Source organism: Salvelinus fontinalis, unplaced genomic scaffold, assembly GCF_029448725.1.
Source record: "Salvelinus fontinalis isolate EN_2023a unplaced genomic scaffold, ASM2944872v1 scaffold_0462, whole genome shotgun sequence".
In the NCBI taxonomy this organism is placed as follows: domain Eukaryota; kingdom Metazoa; phylum Chordata; class Actinopteri; order Salmoniformes; family Salmonidae; genus Salvelinus; species Salvelinus fontinalis.
Window position 1 is genome coordinate 67,509 of NW_026600671.1, and position 18,214 is coordinate 85,722.

At 45.9% G+C, this 18,214-nt stretch overlaps 1 protein-coding gene across 9 annotated transcripts in view; it reads right to left on the reverse strand.

The window, feature by feature from the left end:
- LOC129846163 (myelin transcription factor 1-like protein) overlaps positions 1 to 18,214 on the reverse strand; it is a 132,222-nt gene that overhangs the window by 66,656 nt on the left and 47,352 nt on the right. For 8 of the 9 annotated variants that reach the window (XM_055914117.1, XM_055914118.1, XM_055914120.1 and 5 more), the window contains exons 9-11: positions 15,666 to 15,776; positions 15,132 to 15,364; positions 11,029 to 11,309 (exon numbers count right to left, since the gene is read on the reverse strand). In XM_055914117.1, the coding sequence (XP_055770092.1) occupies positions 11,029 to 11,309; positions 15,132 to 15,364; positions 15,666 to 15,776 (625 nt within the window). The remainder of the gene's footprint in view (positions 1 to 11,028; positions 11,310 to 15,131; positions 15,365 to 15,665; positions 15,777 to 18,214) is intronic. The other variant, XM_055914124.1, reaches the window with a different exon arrangement.

Below are 18,214 nucleotides of genomic sequence, written 5' to 3' on the forward strand. Positions count from 1 at the left end.
AGACAAAGCAGATGGACAGAGAGAGGGTTGAGAGAGAGACTAAGCAGATAGACAGAGAGAGGGTTGAGAGAGAGACAAAGCAGAGACAGAGAGAGAGTTGAGAGAGAGACAAAGCAGAGAGACAGAGAGAGGGTTGAGAGAGAGACAAAGCAGAGAGACAGAGAGAGAGTTGAGAGAGAGACAAAGCAGAGAGACAGAGAGAGGGTTGAGAGAGAGACAAGCAGAGAGACAGAGAGAGGGTTGAGAGAGAGAGAAAGCAGTTAGACAGAGAGAGGGTTGAGAGAGAGAGACAAAGCAGAGAGAGAGAGAGGGTTGAGGGAGAGACAAAGCAGAGAGACAGAGAGAGGGTTGAGAGAGAGACAAAGCAGAGAGACATAGAGACGGTTGAGAGAGAGACAAAGCAGAGAAACAACGAGAGGGTTGAGGGAGACAAAGCAGAGAGATAGAGAGAGGGTTGAGAGAGAGACAAAGCAGAGAGACAGAGAGAGGGTTGAGAGAGAGACAAAGCAGAGAGACAGAGAGATAGTTGAGAGAGAGACAAAGCAGAGAGACGGATAGAGTGTTGAGAGAGAGAGACTAAGCAGAGAGACAGAGAGAGAGTTGTGAGAGAGAGACAAAGCAGAGAGAGACAGAAAGAGGGACAAAGCAGAAGGATGGAGAGAGGGTTGAGGGAGAGACAAAGCAGATAGACGGAGAGAGGGTTGAGAGAGAGACAAAGCAGAGACAGAGAGAGAATTGAGAGAGAGACAAAGCAGAGAGACGGATAGAGTGTTGAGAGAGAGAGACTAAGCAGAGAGACAGAAAGAGAGTTGTGAGAGAGAGACAAAGCAGAGAGAGACAGAAAGAGGGACAAAGCAGAGGGATGGAGAGAGGGTTGACAGAGAGACAAAGCAGAGAGACAGAGAGAGAGTTGAGAGAGAGAGACAAAGCAGAGAGATAGAGAGAGGGTTGAGAGAGAGACAAGCAGAGAGACAGAGAGAGGGTTGAGAGAGAGAGAAAGCAGAGAGACAGAGAGAGGGTTGAGAGAGAGAGACAAAGCAGAGGGACAGAGAGAGGGTTGAGAGAGAGAGACAAAGCAGAGAGACAGAGAGAGGGTTGAGAGAGCGACTAAGCAGAGAGACAGAGAGAGGGTTGAGAGAGAGACAAAGCAGAGAGAGAGAGAGGGTTGAGGGAGAGACAAAGCAGATAGAAAGAAAGAGAGTTGGTTGAGAGAGAGACTAAGCAGAGAGACAGAAAGAGAGTTGTGAGAGAGAGACAAAGCAGAGAGAGACAGAAAGAGGGACAAAGCAGAGGGATGGAGAAAGGGTTGACAGAGAGACAAAGCAGAGACAGAGAGAGGGTTAAGAGAGAGACAAAGCAGAGAGACAGAGAGAGGGTTGAGAGAGAGAGACAAAGCAGAGAGACAGAGAGAGGGTTGAGAGAGAGAGACAAAGCAGAGAGACAGAAAGAGGGTTGAGAGAGAGAGACAAAGCAGAGGGACAGCGAGAGGGTTGAGGGAGACAAAGCAGATAGACAGAGAGAGGGTTGAGAGAGAGACAAAGCAGAGAGACAGAGAGAGGGTTGAGAGAGAGACAAAGCAGAGAGACAGAGAGATAGTTGAGAGAGAGACAAAGCAGAGAGACGGATAGAGTGTTGAGAGAGAGAGACAAAGCAGAGAGACAGATTGAGAGTTGTGAGAGAGAGAGACAAAGCAGAGAGAGACAGAAAGAGGGACAAAGCAGAGGGATGGAGAGAGGGTTGACAGAGAGACAAAGCAGAGAGACAGAGAGAGAGTTGAGAGAGAGAGACAAAGCAGAGAGACAGAGAGAGGGTTGAGAGAGAGACAAGCAGAGAGACAGAGAGAGGGTTGAGAGAGAGAGAAAGCAGAGAGACAGAGAGAAGGTTGAGAGAGAGAGACAAAGCAGAGGGACAGAGAGAGGGTTGAGAGAGAGAGACAAAGCAGAGAGACAGAGAGAGGGTTGAGAGAGAGAGTAAGCAGAGAGACAGAGAGAGGGTTGAGAGAGAGACAAAGCAGAGAGAGAGAGAGGGTTGAGGGAGAGACAAAGCAGATAGAAAGAAAGAGAGTTGGTTGAGAGAGAGACTAAGCAGAGAGACAGAAAGAGAGTTGTGAGAGAGAGACAAAGCAGAGAGAGACAGAAAGAGGGACAAAGCAGAGGGATGGAGAGAGGGTTGACAGAGAGACAAAGCAGAGAGACAGAGAGAGGGTTGAGAGAGAGAGACAATGCAGAGAGACAGAGAGAGGGTTGAGAGAGAGAGACAAAGCAGAGGGACAGAGAGAGGGTTGAGAAAGACAAAGCAGAGACAAGGCAGTGAGAGGTTTGAGAGAGACAAAGCAGAGAGACAGATAGTGAAGCAGAGACTAATTTCTCCTCCTTCTTGGCCCACTCTGCAGCCCACACTGTCTTTAAGAGGAGATGAATATACAGAACATGGAATTTCCCCGCGACGCTCTAGTGATTATTATGGTGATGATGGCGATGATGATGCTGGTGATGATGATGGGGATGATGGTTCACACAGAGACGGACTGCCACAGAGCAAGACCATGTCCTCACAAATTGGCCACTCTCTCTCAATGTCACCTCCACAAAGGAGTATGACCACAAGAGAGAGAGAGAGAGAGAGAGAGAGAGAGAGAGAGAGAGAGAGAGAGAGAGAGAGAGAGAGAGAGAGAGAGAGAGAGAGAGAGAGAGAGAGAGAGAGAGAGAGAGAGAGGGATGGAGAGAGGGTTGACAGAGAGACAAAGCAGAGAGACAGAGAGAGAGAGACAAAGCAGAGGGACAGAGAGAGGGTTGAGAGAGACAAAGCAGAGACAAGGCAGTGAGAGGTTTGAGAGAGACAAAGCAGAGAGACAGATAGTGAAGCAGAGACTAATTTCTCCTCCTTCTTGTCCCACTCTGCAGCCCACACTGTCTTTAAGAGGAGATGAATGTACAGAACATGAAATGGAAGGGTGGAGAGAGAGAGAGAGAGAGAGAGGTCATGATCAGATGAGCTCCTGCATTTTTCAGCATTTTCTTTAAAAAATATAGATTTAGAGTTAGTTAAACTTGGATTTTTTGTCAGGAACACATACAGGATGCTACCCTCTACAACATAACCCTAAATTCAAATCAAAACTCAAAACCTACATCCTGATTTTGGACGGAATTACGGAATCACCTGAAAGATTCACAAATACCAAGGATTATTACACAGCAAATTCTCTGGAAAACAACAGAAACCTGAAAACACCACCCAACCTGGAACTGAGTGAGTAATGTTTAGTCTGAAACTATATTCTATTGCCAAAAGCCAAGAAGAAAAATACATGACATTACTTTATAAGCATTGAATGAAACATAATTGCCAAGCTTGATATAGCGTCAACTAGCACTGACGTGTCAAGTGAGAGGTGTCAAAAACCATTAGCCCAACAATGGCAGGAGAGTCGAATAGTCTACCCCAACCAAATGGAGAGGCCTTAGAAGCTCCCTCCTGCTGTTCAGAGGTAATTAAAATACAGTACCCTGTGAGTGTAAAGAATGATAAGGCAAGAAAAGAGCACAAAATGAAGCTCCTTATGGAAAATCAAGAGACACTTTTTGCTGACTATTACAAAAATGGGAACATCAGCAACCTTATCTTCCACACAAACCATCCCCTGGCATGGCACAGTGCTATATTAGCACACTACCCCTCTGTTAAGAGAGGGGGGGTTAACGAGGGGTGGAAACTCAGGATACTTGACAACGAGGACTCTGAGTCAGCTAACATAAATCTATATAAGTCTGGAACAGTATTGGTACAGGGCAACCCCAAACAGTTTCAGCTGGACTTTCACCTAATCAAAGAATTAGCCCAGCAGGAGAAGCTCTCCCTTGATAAAGATACCCCCACCCCAAGCGGGTCAGACCAGACCTCTTCATCATATAACCCCACAGACGAGCAACCCTCAGCAGACAGTCAACCTCCCAGTACAGAGTACTTCTCCCTCATTGAAATGAAGGATAAATTCACCCAGCTGGAGGTAAGGCAGGTGGAGCTGGAACAGCAGGTGATTACACTCCAGTCAGCACAGACCCAGACAACAGTCCAGCACAACAACCCCTTAACCAGACCAGGAGAGCTGGAGGTGGAGAGAGACATATCTGCACTCTGGACAGTGGTGAGACAACTTCAACAGGAGAAAGAGCAGAAGCAGGAGCAGAACAAAGCACTAGAGGAGAGGATCAGACTGCTGGAGGAGAGGGAGAGGGGGATGGAGGAGAGGATCAGACTGCTGGAGGAGAGGTTGAGGGGGATGGCATGTGACAGAGAACAACCCACTAGGGAGGTGGCCATCCCCACAGAGACGCCAGCAGAACAGCCCACCTCAGCACCGGACAAAAGTCTCGACACCACAGCAGAACAGTCCACACCAGACCATAGAGTCAACATCACAGCAGAACAGACAAAAGAAAAAACCCAAGCCCAGCAGCTCTCACCCCCCCTGAGCACCCCCCCTGTCAGCCACCCTGATAGCCCTCCTGACAACCCCCCCACACCCACTGAGAACAAACACAAGACACAGATTGTTCTCCTTATGGACTCAAATGGGAAATATATAGAAGAAAAAAAACTTTTTCCCAAACACAGTGTGTCTAAACTCTGGTGTCCAAACACCCAGCGCGCCCTAGACCTTCTGTCTGAGGACAAACTAGGCTCACCTAGCCACATAATAATACACACAGGCACAAACGACCTGAGAGCACAGCAGGAAAGGGTGGCCACAGCACTGAAGGGAGTGATTGAAAAAGCTTCTTCTACTTTCCCCAACGCACAAGTGGTTATCTCCACCCTGCTACCACGAAAAGACTTCCACCCTGCTACAATACAGCGGGTAAACGCAAGCATTTCCCGTGACTGTGCCTCAAAACCAAATGTCTTTCCTGGCCCACCACTCCACCCTGGACTTGAACAGCCTCTATGACCAGGTCCACCTCTATAAGGCAGCAGTGCCCACCTTTGTCCGGACTCTAAAGGACATCGCTCTCAAACGCAGCCCCAACACTTCACACAGGAGCAACAGATCAATAGACACCCCACCCAGACCAGCGAGACACCCTCCAAGACCTGCAGGACCCCCCCCTGGACCTACACATAGAGGACCCACGCCAAGAGGACTTACATCCAGACCACAGCACCCCCAGACACATCCACACCCCCACCCCAACCAATCAACACCCCCCCACATCAACCATGCCCACACCCCATTTAGGCCCCCTCAGATCAGACCTATGCCACTCCTGCCCACCCCATGCACCCCACCCCCGCAAAGAGGGCATCAACATGGAAGTCACACATACGCCCAGGTAGTGAGCGGGCAAACAGGCCCAACCCCCACTCTTACACTCGCCCAAGCCAACGGCATGTACCAGATGCTCAGCAGGCTCTGCTCACACTTACTGGCCTGAGGCCAAACCACACGACCAACAACATTGGACACTTTATGGAACAAAAAGCCTTCACTATATCATCCTGGAATATCCAAGGCCTGAGGTCATCTGCCTTTGGCCTAAAGAGCAGGAACCCGGACTTCACCAAAGAAATCGGTAATGCAGACATTGTCATCCTGCAAGAAACATGGTATAGCGGAGACGGACCCACTGGTTGCCCTCTAGGTTACAGAGAGCTGGTAGTCCCATCCACCAAACTACCAGGTGTGAAACAGGGAAGGGACTCAGGGGGAATGCTAATTTGGTATAGAGCAGACCTAACTCACTCCATTAAATTAATCAAAACAGGAACATTTTACATTTGGCTAGAAATTCAAAAGGAAATTATCTTAACAGAGAAAAATGTCCTCCTGTGTGCTACCTATATCCCCCCACTAGAATCCCCATACTTTAATGAAGACAGCTTCTCCATCCTGGAGGGGGAAATCAATCATTTCCAGGCCCAGGGACATGTATTAGTCTGTGGCGACCTAAATGCCAGAACTGGACAAGAACCTGACACCCTCAGCACACAGGGGGACAAACACCTGCCTGCAGGTGACAGCATTCCCTCCCCCATATGCCCCCCTAGGCACAACTATGACAACATAACCAACAAAAACGGGTCACAACTCCTGCAGCTCTGTCGCACGCTGGGTATGTACATAGTCAATGGTAGGCTTCGAGGGGACTCCTATGGTAGGTTCACCTATAGCTCATCTCTTGGCAGTAGCACTGTAGACTACTTTATCACTGACCTCAACCCAGAGTCTCTCAGAGCGTTCACAGTCAGCCCACTGACACCCCTATCAGACCACAGCAAAATCACAGTCTACTTGAACAGAGCAATACTCAATCATGAGGCATCAAAGCCAAAGGAACTGAGTAACATTAAGAAATGCTATAGATGGAAGGAATGCAGTTTGGAAACCTACCAAAAAACAATTAGGCAACAGCAAATTCAATCCCTTTTAGACAACTTCCTGGGTAAAACGTTCCACTGCAATAGTGAAGGTGTAAACTTGGCAGTAGAAAATCTTAACAGTATATTTGACCTCTCAGCTTCCCTATCAAATCTAAAAATCTCAAATAGAAAACCGAAGAAAATGAACAACAATGACAAATGGTTTGATAAAGAATGCAAAAATCTAAGAAATAAATTGAGGAACCTGTCCAACCAAAAACATAGAGACCCGGAAAACCTGAGTCTACGCCTTCACTATGGCGAATCACTAAAACAATACAGAAATACACTACGGAAAAAGAAGGAACAGCACGTCAGAAATCAGCTCAATGTAATTGAAGACTCCATAGACTCTAACCAATTCTGGGAAAATTGGAAAACACTAAACAAACAACAACACGAAGAATTATCTATCCAAAATGGAGATGTATGGGTAAACCACTTCTCCAATCTTTTTGGCTCTATAACAAAGAATAAAGAGCAAAAACATATACATGATCAAATACAAATCCTAGAATCAACTATTAAAGACTACCAGAACCCACTGGATTCTCCAATTACCTTGAATGAGTTACAGGACAAAATAAAAACCCTCCAACCCAAAAAGGCCTGTGGTGTTGATGGTATCCTTAATGAAATGATCAAATATACAGACAACAAATTCCAATTGGCTATACTAAAACTCTTTAACATCGTCCTTAGCTCTGGCATCTTCCCCAATATTTGGAACCAAGGACTGATCACCCCAATCCACAAAAGTGGAGACAAATTTGACCCCAATAACTACCGTGGAATATGCGTCAACAGTAACCTTGGGAAAATACTCTGCATTATCATTAACAGCAGACTCGTACATTTCCTCAATGAAAACAATGTACTGAGCAAATGTCAAATTGGCTTTTTACCAAATTACCGTACAACAGACCATGTATTCACCCTACACACCCTAATTGACAACCAAACAAACCAAAACAAAGGCAAAGTCTTCTCATGCTTTGTTGATTTCAAAAAAGCCTTCGACTCAATTTGGCATGAGGGTCTGCTATACAAATTGATGGAAAGTGGTGTTGGGGGTAAAACATACGACATTATAAAATCCATGTACACAAACAACAAGTGTGCGGTTAAAATTGGCAAAAAACACACACATTTCTTCACACAGGGTCGTGGGGTGAGACAGGGATGCAGCTTAAGCCCCACCCTCTTCAACATATATATCAACGAATTGGCGCGGGCACTAGAACAGTCTGCAGCACCCGGTCTCACCCTACTAGAATCCGAAGTCAAATGTCTACTGTTTGCTGATGATCTGGTGCTTCTGTCACCAACCAAGGAGGGCCTACAGCAGCACCTAGATCTTCTGCACAGATTCTGTCAGACCTGGGCCCTGACAGTAAATCTCAGTAAGACCAAAATAATGGTGTTCCAAAAAAGGTCCAGTCACCAGGACCACAAATTCCATCTAGACACCGTTGCCCTAGAGCACACAAAAAACTATACATACCTCGGCCTAAACATCAGCACCACAGGTAACTTCCACAAAGCTGTGAACGATCTGAGAGACAAGGCAAGAAGGGCCTTCTATGCCATCAAAAGGAACATAAATTTCAACATACCAATTAGGATCTGGCTAAAAATACTTGAATCAGTCATAGAGCCCATTGCCCTTTATGGTTGTGAGGTCTGGGGTCCGCTCACCAACCAAGATTTCACAAAATGGGACAAACACCAAATTGAGACTCTGCATGCAGAATTCTGCAAAAATATCCTCCGTGTACAACGTAGAACACCAAATAATGCATGCAGAGCAGAATTAGGCCGATACCCACTAATTATCAAAATCCAGAAAAGAGCCGTTAAATTCTACAACCACCTAAAAGGAAGCGATTCCCAAACCTTCCATAACAAAGCCATCACCTACAGAGAGATGAACCTGGAGAAGAGTCCCCTAAGCAAGCTGGTCCTAGGGCTCTGTTCACAAACACAAACACACCCCACAGAGCCCCAGGACAACAGCACAATTAGACCCAACCAAATCATGAGAAAACAAAAAGATAATTACTTGACACATTGGAAAGAATTAACAAAAAAACAGAGCAAACTAGAATGCTATTTGGCCCTAAACAGAGAGTACACAGTGGCAGAATACCTGACCACTGTGACTGACCCAAACTTAAGGAAAGCTTTGACTATGTACAGACTCAGTGAGCATAGCCTTGCTATTGAGAAAGGCCGCCGTAGGCAGACATGGCTCTCAAGAGAAGACAGGCTATGTGCACACTGCCCACAAAATGAGGTGGAAACTGAGCTGCACTTCCTAACCTCCTGCCCAATGTATGACCATATTAGAGAGACATATTTCCCTCAGATTACACAGATCCACAAAGAATTCGAAAACAAATCCAATTTTGATAAACTCCCATATCTACTGGGTGAAATTCCACAGTGTGCCATCACAGCAGCAAGATTTGTGACCTGTTGCCACAAGAAAAGGGCAACCAGTGAAGAACAAACACCACTGTAAATACAACCCATATTTATGTTTATTTATTTTAACTTGTGTGCTTTAACCATTTGTACATTGTTACAACACTGCATATATATAATATGACATTTGTAATGTCTTTATTGTTTTGAAACTTCTGTATGTGTAATGTTTACTGTTCATTCTTTATTGTTTATTTGACTTTTGTATATTACCTACCTCACTTGCTTTGGCAATGTTAACACATGTTTCCCATGCCAATAAAGCCCCTTGAATTGAATTGAATTGAGAGAGAGAGAGAGAGAGAGAGAGAGAGAGAGAGAGAGAGAGGAGAGAGAGAGAGAGAGAGAGAGAGAGAGAGAGAGAGAGAGAGAGAGAGAGAGGAGAGAGAGAGAGAGAGAGAGAGAGAGAGAGAGAGAGAGAGAGAGAGAGAGGAGAGAGAGAGGAGAGAGAGAGAGAGAGAGAGAGAGAGAGAGAGAGAGAGAGAGAGAGAGAGAGAGAGAGAGAGAGAGAGAGAGGCAACTGAAACCATCGATCCATTCCAGGCTGTCTGAAAAAGCCAAGGGCTCCACTCCATCGTGCCCACAATGCATATCTTTCTCCCACAGCCTCATAATCACAGGATGCTAGGCCAGACTGCATTATTCTGTGATAAGCAAAGCAGCAATGCCTAAATCAAGTGGCATAGAAAGACATCTGACACCTAGCCTTGTGGATGAGGGCTCTGACTCATTGCTGACTGGATCAGACAAGGGCCCACTTTTCACTTGAACTGACTCAGGGTGACAGTAAGGAAGAGATCATATCCTTATTGTATAGGAGATATTATACACATGTAGTCTGATAGATTGAAATAGCATTAAAGAAAGCATGAAAGATAGGGGAAAGAAATGGGATAAAGGGATAGGGTTGGAGAGAGATAGAGAGTGAGAGAAAGAAGGGCAGAGAGACGGAGAGAGAGAAGGGAAGAGAGGTGCAGAGAGAGAGAAAAATAAGGTGTAGTAGAGAGAGAGGTGTGGTAGAGAGAGAGAAAGTGTGGTAGAGAGAGAAGGTGTAGTAGAGAGAGAGAAGGTGTGGTAGAGAGAGAGATGTGGTAGAGAGAGAAGGTGTGGTAGAGAGAGAGGTGTGGTAGAGAGAGAGAGAAGGTGTAGTAGAGAGACGGTGTAGTAGAGAGAGAGAAGGTGTGGTAGAGAGAGAGATGTGGTAGAGAGAGAAGGTCAGGTAGAGAGAGAGATGTGGTAGAGAGAGAGGTGTGGTAGAGAGAGAAGGTGTGGTAGAGAGAGAGGTGTAGTAGAGAGAGAAGATGTGGTAGAGAGAGAAGGTGTGGTAGAGTGAGAAGGTGTAGTAGAGAGAGAAGGTGTGGTAGAGAGAGAAGGTGTGGTAGAGAGAGATGTGGTAGAGAGAGAAGGTGTGGTAGAGAGAGAAGGTGTGGTAGAGAGAGAAGGTGTGGTAGAGAGCAACAGAGAGAAGGTGTGGTTGACAGAGAGAGAGAGAGAGGTGTGGTAGAGAGAGAGATGTGGTAGAGAGAGCGATGTGGTAGAGAGAGAAGGTGTGGTAAAGAGCAACAGAGAGAAGGTGTGGTTGACACAGAGAGAGAGAGAGGTGTGGTAGAGAGAGAGATGTGGTAGAGAGAGCGATGTGGTAGAGAGAGAAGGTGTGGTAGAGAGCAACAGAGAGAAGGTGTGGTTGACACAGAGAGAGAGAGAGAGGTGTGGTAGAGAGCGAGAAGGTGTGGAATAGAGAGAGAGAGGTATGGTAGAGAGAGAGATGGAGAGGTGTGGTAGAGCGAGAGAGCGAGATAGAGAGGTGTGGTAGGGAGCGAGAGAGAGAGAAGGTGTGGTAGAGAGAGACAGAGAGTAGGTGTGGTTGACAGAGAGAGAGAGAGGTGTGGTAGAGAGAGACGGTGTGGAATAGAGAGAGAGAGAGAGAGAGGTGCGGTAGAGAGAGAGAAGGTGTGGAATAGAGAGAGAGAGAGAGAGGTGCGGTAGAGAGAGAGATAGAGAGGTAAGGTAGAGCGAGAGAAGGTGTGGTTGACAGAGAGAGAGCGTGACAGACAGCAACGCAGCGCCCGAGACCTGTGGGGAGTGTGGGTGAGGATGAGTCTGGGCTGCAGCCCTCCCTACCTGGGAGAGGAGGTCCTGGGGCTTGCCTCCCAGGCCGTGGGGCATCTCCCTGCAGCGCGTGGACAGGTTGAGGATGGCCGTGGCGGCCATGTGAGCAGCCTCTGTGTCCTGTGTGTAGTCGAAGCTGCTCTTACTGCAGGTGCTGCTGGCGCTGCTGCCGCCCCCTCCTCCTCCCCCTCCACAGCTCAGACTGCTGCTGCTGGGAGCGTATCTGCTCGTCGTGCTGCTGGGAGCGTAGCTGCTCGTCGTGCTGCTGGCTGGGCTCTTACAGTAGTGCTTGGCTGCAGGGAGGGAGTGCAGTGGACAGTTCATACACATACATACTTAACACAAGATACGGAACACAACATACTTAACACAACATACGGAACACAACATACTTAACACAAGATACGGAACACAACATACTTAACACAAGATACGGAACACAACATACTTAACACAACATACGGAACACAACATACGGAACACAACATACACAACATACGGAACACAACATACGGAACACAACATACTTAACACAACATACGGAACACATACATACTTAACACAACATACGGAACACAACATACTTAACACAACATACTTAACACAACATACGGAACACAACATACGGAACACAACATACGGAACACAACATACGGAACACAACATACGGAACACAACATACGGAACACAACATACGGAACACATACATACGGAACACATACATACGGAACACAACATACGGAACACAACATACGGAACACAACATACGGAACACATACATACGGAACACATACATACGGAACACAACATACAGAACACAACATACGGAACACAACATACGGAACACAACATACGGAACACAACATACGGAACACAACATACGGAACACATACATACGGAACACAACATACGGAACACAACATACGGAACACAACATACGGAACACAACATACGGAACACAACATACAGAACATGTATTCAGAAAACACATACAGAACATGTATACAGAACACATCATACGGGACACAACATAGGGAACACAACATATGGAACACAACATACTTAACACAAGATACGGAACACAACATACTTAACACAAGATACGGAACACAACATACTTAACACAACATACGGAACACAACATACGGAACACAACATACGGAACACAACATACACAACATACGGAACACAACATACGGAACACAACATACTTAACACAACATACGGAACACATACATACTTAACACAACATACGGAACACAACATACTTAACACAACATACTTAACACAACATACGGAACACAACATACGGAACACAACATACGGAACACATACATACGGAACACAACATACGGAACACAACATACGGAACACAACATACGGAACACATACATACGGAACACATACATACGGAACACAACATACGGAACACAACATACGGAACACAACATACGGAACACATACATACGGAACACATACATACGGAACACAACATACGGAACACAACATACGGAACACAACATACGGAACACAACATACGGAACACAACATACGGAACACAACATACGGAACACATACATACGGAACACAACATACGGAACACAACATACGGAACACAACATACGGAACACAACATACGGAACACAACATACAGAACATGTATTCAGAAAACACATACAGAACATGTATACAGAACACAACATACGGGACACAGCATAGGGAACACAACATATGGAACACAACATACAGAACATGTATTCAGAACACACATACAGAACACAACATACAGAACATGTATTCAGAACACACATACAGAACATGTATACAGAAGACACATACAGAACATGTATACAGAACACACATACAGAACACACATACAGAACATGTATACAGAACACACATACAGAACACACATACAGAACACGTATACAGAACACACATACAGAACATGTATACAGAACACACATACAGAACATGTATACAGAACACTCATACAGAACATGTATACAGAACACACATACAGAACATGTATACAGAACACTCATACATAACACTCATACAGAACACACATACAGAATATGTATAGAGAACACTCATACAGAACACACATACAGAACACACATACAGAACACTCATACAGAACATGTATACAGAACACTCATACAGAACACTCATACAGAACATGTATACAGAACACACATACAGAACACACATACAGAACACTCATACAGAACACACATACAGAACACTCATACAGAACACACATACAGAAAACACATACAGAACACTCATACAGAACACATATACAGAACACACATACAGAACACTCACACAGAACACTCATACAGAGCACACATACAGAACACTCATACAGAACATATATACAGAACACACATACAGACACACATACAGAACACACATACAGAACATGTTTTCAGAACACTCATACAGAACACACATACAGAACATGTATACAGAACACTCATACAGAACACTCATACAGAACACACATACAGAACATGTATACAGAACACACATATAGAACACACATACAGCACATGTATACAGAACACTCATACAGAACACTCATACAGAACACACATACAGAACACACATACAGAACATGTATACAGAACACTCATACAGCACACATATACAGAAGACACATACAGATCACACATACTGAACATGTATACAGAACACTCAAAGAGAACACTCATACAGAACACACATACAGAACATACATACAGAACACATATACAGAACACTCATACAGAACACTCATATAGAACACACATACAGAACACACATACAGAACATGTATACAGAACACTCATACAGAACACACATACAGAACACTCATACAGAACACACATACAGAACACACATACAGAAGACATTTACATTACATTTACATTTAAGTCATTTAGCAGACGCTCTTATCACATACAGATCACACATACATAACATGTATACAGAACACTCATACAGAACACTCATACAGAACACACATACAGAACACACATACAGAACATGTATACAGAACACTCATACAGAACACTCATACAGAACACACATACAGAACACACATACAGAACATGTATACAGAACACTCATACAGAACACACATACAGAACACACATACAGAACATGTATACAGAACACTCATATAGAACACTCATACAGAACACACATACAGAACACACATACAGAACATGTATACAGTAACAGACAATAATGATACCGAAGCAGAAGGCCAGATTTTACCCACCAAAAAGAACAATATGAAATATTGAAATGGAGATGTATAGAAAGACATGACATATACATTTAGAAGGACAGACAGACAGACAGACAGACAGACAGACAGACAGACAGACAGACAGACAGACAGATAGATAGATAGATAGATAGATAGATAGATAGATAGATAGATAGATAGATAGATAGATAGATAGATAGATAGATAGATAGATAGATAATTACTGACACCTACAGGGAAGTCTTTCAATGGAAGGTTTGCTCCATGGTGAATGCTGTGTGAGAGCAAATGATTGTGCTCTTGGTTGGAGAAAGAGGAGAGGGCGACAGAGATGGAGAGCACGAGGAGAGAGCTAGAGGGAGAGAGAGAGAGCGCAAGCAAGAGGGATGGGAGTGGTGTGAATATGGTCTTGGCAGTAAGGGCTTGCAGGCAGCAGAGTGTGTGAGCGAGCGGGGAATGCAGAAGCCCTGAACACATCCACATTACAGGGAGCTGAGACAAAAACCTTCCAACCAGCAGCTCCAAAATGAATTAAACAAATGGGTTGTGTTCTATGTTCATCTCCAATCCAGATTGAGGTTGTTCTCTCTAATTGTGAACTATGCAAAATCAAATTGATAGAAATAAAAACATTGGTTTTAGGCATGTATTTCAATAGTTCATCTGCGTTGTATAAGTGTCGTAGCTTCTGTAGAGTCTATCACCTGTTCAGCATATTTACAACATTGTCAAAGCATAGATCTAGAATCTGAGGAATTATGTGTGTGTTCGTTTGTGTGTGTGTGCATTCGTGTGTGTGTGTGCCAACATGCGTGCGTGCATGCATCAGAGCGCACAAGCAGTCGTTCCCTACCATCATATCCCTTGGGTGAGGTGTCCGTGTCCCGTCCGTGGGCCTTGGGGGCCAGGCCTGTCTTCCCCCTGCTGTAGACGTGGTGCTGGCTGTCGTAGCCTTGGCCGTAGTCGAAGCTGGTCTTGGAGTACTTCTCCAGCTCCTTGGCCAGGTTGGAGCGCGGCGTGCTGGTGGACACGTTATTTTTGTAACCGTACTGTGGGATCTCCAGCTGTTTCACAAAGCACATTGGCCTGGAAGATAACCATGGACAGGGGGGGGCGTGTTTGTGTACACGCGGTGAGAGCGGTCTGACTGTCTGCATGGTGCACGTCCTCACTGAACCACTAGGGGGACTTCATTTGTAAGAGCATGAATCATAAGCGCTGCTACGGTAGGCATTCTATTGTTCTTTCTACATCTATATGAAGTAGGATTTGAAAGCAGAGAGAGTGATGGAGGTCAGTGTTTACATTCACGGCTACAGGGAATGCACTGGGATGAGCGGGGAGGCTGGGGGAGTGGTGGTCATGTGATGAGGGTGTGAGTGAGTACCTCAGCACACGATCTGAAGCCTGGCTGGACTTGGGGCCCCCGTCACATGGGATGTGCTTCTCCTGGACTTTAACCATCTTCTCTGCAGCGGCGATGGGGCACCCCGAGAGACTGCAACAAAATTCACACAATGGAGTGAGGCCTAATTAGCCAGAACACACTCACACACACATGCACACACACAAACACATGCGCTTGCACACACCCACGCGCACATGTACTGTATGCTCGCACGCACACACACCCACACACACACACACACACACACACACACACACACACACACACACACACACACACACACACACACACACACACACACACACACACACACACACACACACACACACACACACACACACACACACACACACACACACACACACACACATACACAAAACCCACTTGCACAGACACATAAATCCCCCCCCACACACACGTGCCTACAGTCTGCCTCTCCGATAACAGACACATCCTATCAATCAACTAAATTTGGCTTTGATTTAAACAGAATTGCACATTTTAAGCTATAAAATGGAGCCCCACGTATGAATTATGTATTTCCTATGGCCTAGTTCTTTATTGCAAAGCCGGAGCTTTGCAGATACATATTATTGGCTGCCTGGGCATGAGGGGCTGCTGAGCTTCAGAGAGATCCCCTCAGCTAGATACTGTAGTCCTTTCAGAGGCATTCTGGGTAGACTCAGTGGGGAGAACTGATTAACCACCATGCCAACTACTGTACTCCCTTCTCTCCTACTCACCTCCTCTACATGCCTTCCCCTGTCGTTCTCTCCTCCTCTCCCCCTCTCGCCTCTCCTCCTCTCCTCCTCACCTCCTCTACATGCCTTCCCCTGTCGTCCTCTCCTCCTCACCTCCTCTACATGCCTTCCCCTGTCGTCCTCTCCTCCTCTCCTCCTCACCTCCTCTACATGCCTTCCCCTGTCGTCCTCTCCTCCTCTCCTCCTCACCTCCTCTACATGCCTTCCCCTGTCGTCCTCTCCTCCTCTCCTCCTCACCTCCTCTACATGCCTGCCCCTGTCGTCCTCTCCTCCTCTCCCCCTCTCGCCTCTCGTCCTCTCTTCCTCTACACGCCTTCCATTCTCCTTCTCTACTCCTCTCCTCTCCACACCTCTCCCCTCTCCTCCTCTCCTCCTCACGTCCTCTACCCCTTCTCCTCCTCTCCTCCTCTACCCGCCTTCCCCTCTCCCCTTTCCTCCACTCCTCCTATACCCCCTTTCTGCCTCTACCCCCCTCTGCCCTCTCATCCTCCTCTACCCCCTCTCCTCCTCTTCTACACCCTCTCCTCCTCTTCTACCCCCTCTCCATCTCTCATACTCTCCCCCCTCTCCCCCTTAACTCCTCTCCTCCTCTACCCCCTCTCCACCTCTCGCTTTCTCCTCCTCTTCTTCTCCTTTCCCTCTCACATTTGCATCTTATAAGATGCCTCTTTATACACATACAAACCAGTCACTCTCACATACAAACCAGTCACTCTCACATACAAACCAGTCACTCTCACATACAAACCAGTCACTCTCACATACAACCCAGTCACTCTCACATACAAACCAGTCACTCTCACATACAAACCAGTCACTCTCACATACAACCCAGACACTCTCACATACAACCCAGTCACTCTCACATACAAACCAGTCACTCTCACATACAAACCAGTCACTCTCACATACAAACCAGTCACTCTCACATACAAACCAGTCACTCTCACATACACACCAGTCACTCTCACATACAAACCAGTCACTCTCACGTACAAACCAGTAACTCTCACATACAACCTAGTCTCTCTCACATACAAACCAGTCACTCTCACATACAAACCAGTCACTCTCACATACACACCAGTCACTCTCACATACAAACCAGTCACTCTCACGTACAAACCAGTAACTCTCACATACAACCTAGTCTCTCTCACATACAAACCAGTCACTCTCACATACAAACCAGTCACTCTCACATACACACCAGTCACTCTCACATACACACCGGCACTGCTTTTGTGTGAGAGATGAATGTGGTCTCTGGGCCTCTCCTAATAGTTTCATATCATGCCATAAATAAAACATTGATACAGCCAGCCCCGGAACACACACACACTCACATACAGGCACAGGCGGATTTCAAAGTGGTGAGGACCGTGTGACAAACTGACAGGACTGCTGTCAGTATCATCGAGTTTCCATGACAACAGCGAGGAGGAGAGAAATGAGAGACACGTACAGAATTCTCTCTTTTTTTCATACGTCTTGCTATGCACTGCTCCCCAACACTACTAATGACTACACGGTGTGCGTGCCAGTCCCAAAGGACGTGTTCTATATAACATTGCCTCCAGCAACTGGGGATGGTGAGGGAGGTGTGTGTGTGTGTGTATTCATAGTGTATGCATCGTGTGTGTTATTGTCTGGGTACCTATATACAGTATGTACAGAACATTGACTACCTAACTTGTTGGAAAGGTGGCATCCTATGACGGTGCCACGTTGAAACCCCCCCGAGCTCTTCATTAAGGCCGCTCTACT